We start from the raw sequence: 4,340 nt of genomic DNA on the forward strand, positions 1-4,340 counted from the left end.
TGCAAAGCTTACTCAATTCCTGCAAGTGTTCCAATTGTCAAATATTGTCGATGATACCAATAAAAACAATAACCCCTGCATTGTGCAGTTGAAGAAAACAGGTATGAAATCGTCCAGAAACTATTATTGAAAAAAGTGGGGATTAAATATAAATGTGCAGAACGAGGACGGTGAAATGGCCCTAAAGTGGTGGCCAAAAGAACTATGATCGACTGATGCACTTGCTCCTCAAAGCAGGAGCAACCAGCGATGTTGTCAACAAGGAAGGTGAAACATTTCTGGATATCGTTAGAAAATTGGCAATTCGAACAGAAATCTGCAAAAACAACCTCCAGGTAGATATATCTAACCAACCGGGACCATCTCGAATAGTTACAGGTAAAATTTAAAGTGTGGTCTTATCTTGAATTATCATAATTATAACTTTCCACACATTTATTAAATTTTGTATTTAGGGCAAAGTGAGGAGCATCAAATAACAAAAGTTGACAAAAAGGATACAAATCCTGCAATCAATAAGAGGAAACGATTAGCGTCTCCACCTTTATGGGACAAAAGTACTAAAAGAATCCATTCAGCTAACAAGAATTGGTCGTCTTTGCACTCTGCGGCACACAGCGGAGAATTAGTAAGGGTTCGATACTTGGTAGGCCTCGGTGTCGAAATAGATGCCAAATATAAGAACAACTTGACGCCACTCCATTGCGCAGCTATGAATGGATTTCAAGATGTAGTTCAGCTATTGATCGATAGTGGAGCAGATATAGAAGCTATCGATGATAAACGACGGACACCATTGCACATTGCAAATGAATATGGTCACTTGCAGGTTATGCAGTTTCTGATAAGTAAAGGCGCTAATGTCAATGCTGTTAATAAAACAAATAGAACTCCATTGTACATTGCATCTAAAAATGGTCATTTGGAGATAGTACAGTTTCTAGTTAGTAAAGGCGCCAATGTCAATGCTGTTGCCGTACAAAGTTGTACTCCATTGCACATTGCATCTCTAAATGGTCATTTGGAGGTAGTGCAGTTTCTGATTAGTGAAGGCGCTGATGTCAATGCTGGTGTTAAAGGATATCAGACTTCATTGTACTTTGCCGCACAAAAGGGTCACTTGACGGTAGTGCAGTTTCTGATTAGTAAAGGCGCTGATGTCAATGCTGTTAATAAAGAAAATAAGACTTCTCTGCACATTGCCGCCTATTATGGTCACAAAAATATAGTCAAAGCATTGATAGACAAAGGTGCAAACACTAATGTAGTAGATCTCAATAACGAGACCCCAATAAACGTTGCCTACGAAAAAGGGCACATGGAAATCGTCAACTTATTGCAAAATTATGGAACTCATCCAAATAATATTTAGTTACATGCTTGAACCTAACTTTTACAAAATAGTGGTATAAAGACATATTACTAAAACTGCTGTGTCATAAAAAAATTACTAAGCTTCTCAAAGATTTATAGCAACCTATGTATTTCAGAACTAAATATTGTAGTATTTTAATAAATAATAATATTAACCGATATGTTTATGAAGGTTCTTAACAAAACCAAAAAGTGTTGTCACTAGATAAATATGTGCATATATAGTAAATTTTATTGGCTTTATAATATAATGAAATGATTGCTAGTTCTGTTATAAAAATAAAATATGAAAATTCCTAAAACTATGATTGTATTTTCTAAGAACTGATTTTCCAGTTTCAAGTTTGAAGCAAAGCTTCTTAAAATATTGCTATAATTAGATACAAATTAGAAAAATTAGAAATTATACAAAATTTAATAATCTTTTCAGCAATATATGAATGTTTATATATACTAGCAAGCCTTAATAAAATGTTTAGAAGAAACAAGTACAAGAGCATTTTTTTTAATATCCAAGTTTCGCACGAGTTTTTGCAAAAAAATTGTACCAAACATCAAAGTTTGTGTAAACAAAAATTTTAGATGGCTTAATAATCTTTTTAATAATATTATTATTATTAAAAATATAAATGTGTTACTTAAGACTGCCTTAATAAAATTATAGTGTAATTTTTAGCAATTTCTGAAAAAAACTTGGATGGAAGAAGTAAATTTTGGAACTATTTGTATAAGTATATATATATATATATATATATATATATATATATATATATATATATATATAATTTTTAAAGCCTGATTCGACTTCTTTCAAATTTACATTTCAGCAAATTATTTGTAACTTGTACCAGGCGTAAAAAAGAGCGTTTCTTTTGCAAAATCAAAACATAATAAAATTTTAATTTTAGGTTTGCTTTATATTAGACAATATTGTAGATAATTTAATTTTCAACAAATTTCCTAAAAACATCATTCATATTAATCGAATGGGTTAAAAGTTACACAAGATATTGTATTTACTCTTAGTAGTATTAAAGTATCAAGCTCTATATGAGCGTTTAATGCAATTTTAGAGTATACCGAAATGTTCTAGAGTTTTATATGTTTAAAAGAATTTACTGATAATTTTATTTTTAATATTTTTCTCTAATACAACATTCACATTAATCGAATGATTCAGAAGTTACAAAAGACAGAGTATTTACTCTTAGTAGTATTGAAGTATCGAACTCTATATGAGCGTAATGCAATTTTAGAGTATACCGAGATGTTCTAGGGTATTATATGATTAGAAGAATTTGTTGATAATTAAATTTTAAATATGTTCCTCTTATACAAGATTCACATTAATCGAATGGTTCAGAAGTTGCAAAAGATAGAGTATTTACTCTTAGTAGTATTGAAGTATCGAGCTCTATATGAGCGTTTAATGCAATTTTAAAGTATACCGAGATGTTCTAGAGTTTTATATGGTTAAAAGAAACTGCTGATAATTTAATTTTGAATATTTTTCTCTTATACAACATTCATATTAATCGAATGGTTCAGAAGTTGCAAAAGATAGAGTATTTACTCTTAGTAGTATTGAAGTATCGAGCTCTATATGAGCGTTTAATGCAATTTTAGAGTATACCGAGATGTTCTGGAGTTTTATATGATTAGAAGAATTTGCTGATAATTAAATTTTAAATATTTTTTTCTAATACATCATTCAGATTAATCGAATTGTTCAGAAGTTATAAAAGATGAGCATTTACTCTTAGTAGTATTAAAGTATCGAGCTCTATATGACCGTTTAATGCAATTTGAAAGTATACAGAGATGTTGTAGAGTTTTATATGATTAAAAAAATCTGCTGATAATTTAATTTTGAATATTTTTCTTCTATGCAACATTCACATTAATCGAATAGTTCAGAAGTTGCAAAAGATAGAGTATTTACTCTTAGTAGTATTGAAGTATCGAGCTCTATATGAGTGTTTAATGCAATTTTAGAGTATACCGAGATGTTCTAGAGTTTTATATGTTTAGAAGAATTTGCTGATAATTTAGTTTTGAATATTTTTTCTTTAGACAACATTCACATTAATCGAATGTTTCAGAAGTTGCAAAAGATAGAGTATTTACTCTTAGTAGTATTGAAATATCGAGCTCTATATGAGTGTTTAATGCAATTTTAGAGTATACAGAGAAGTTCTAGAGTTTTATATGTTTAGAAGAATTTGCTGATAATTTAATTTTAAATAATTTTTATTGCTGTAGGTTATTATAATATTAGACATTATAATATATATTTTAATTATAATATTTTTCTCTAATAAATCAGTCATACTAATCGAATGTTTTAGAAGTTACAAGGCTTTTAATTAACAAATGCACCCCAGCACTTTTGGTGCTATATATACTACAATGGGACAATTCCAAACGTTTCCATTTCATTAAAAACAAAAGTTTAATTCACTCTGAAGAAATTGCGTGATCTTTTTCCATATTATTTCTTTCTTCAGTCTGTTTTGTTATTTTATATATGGGAAGTGAATTACTTTTACTTTTATTCAACAAGAGAGATACTGTTAGAATAACAATCGAGGCATATACATAGAAAAAAAACTGAATAACTGTATTTATAGTCATGAATAATAGATGAATGAGGTGTTAAATAATACATTTGCTTTGGAATGTGATATAGTAAATATATTTTGTAGTAATATTTTATAGGAACATAGCAATTTGTTCACTTAGGATTTAGGATTTATTTTATTTGTACTTATTTATTTGTGTAGTTTGAGTCAATAATTTTGCAACATTTTGTTAAAATCGATTAAATTTAGACCAACACAAGTTGTGTAGAATTTTATTAGATTTTTAATAATGTACTACAGTTTGTAGAGGTTTTTTTAAATTTTAAAAATATTTAAGAAGATCCAAAAAAGTGTCCAAAAAAGTAGTGGGGGAAAGTTCCCGAT

At 29.0% G+C, this 4,340-nt stretch overlaps 1 protein-coding gene across 1 annotated transcript; it reads left to right on the plus strand.

Moving 5' to 3' along the window:
- Positions 1-215: 215 nt before the first annotated feature.
- Positions 216-1,372, plus strand: LOC113363106 (ankyrin-1-like). Its single transcript, XM_026605589.1, has 2 exons — positions 216-378; positions 456-1,372. The coding sequence occupies exons 1-2, from the start codon at positions 216-218 to the stop codon at positions 1,370-1,372; spliced, it is 1,080 nt and encodes a 359-aa protein (XP_026461374.1).
- The last annotated feature ends 2,968 nt before the right edge of the window (positions 1,373-4,340 follow it).

This window comes from Ctenocephalides felis, unplaced genomic scaffold (assembly GCF_003426905.1).
Source record: "Ctenocephalides felis isolate EL2017-DRISC unplaced genomic scaffold, ASM342690v1 CF-g0.4_SCAFFOLD_00845, whole genome shotgun sequence".
In the NCBI taxonomy this organism is placed as follows: domain Eukaryota; kingdom Metazoa; phylum Arthropoda; class Insecta; order Siphonaptera; family Pulicidae; genus Ctenocephalides; species Ctenocephalides felis.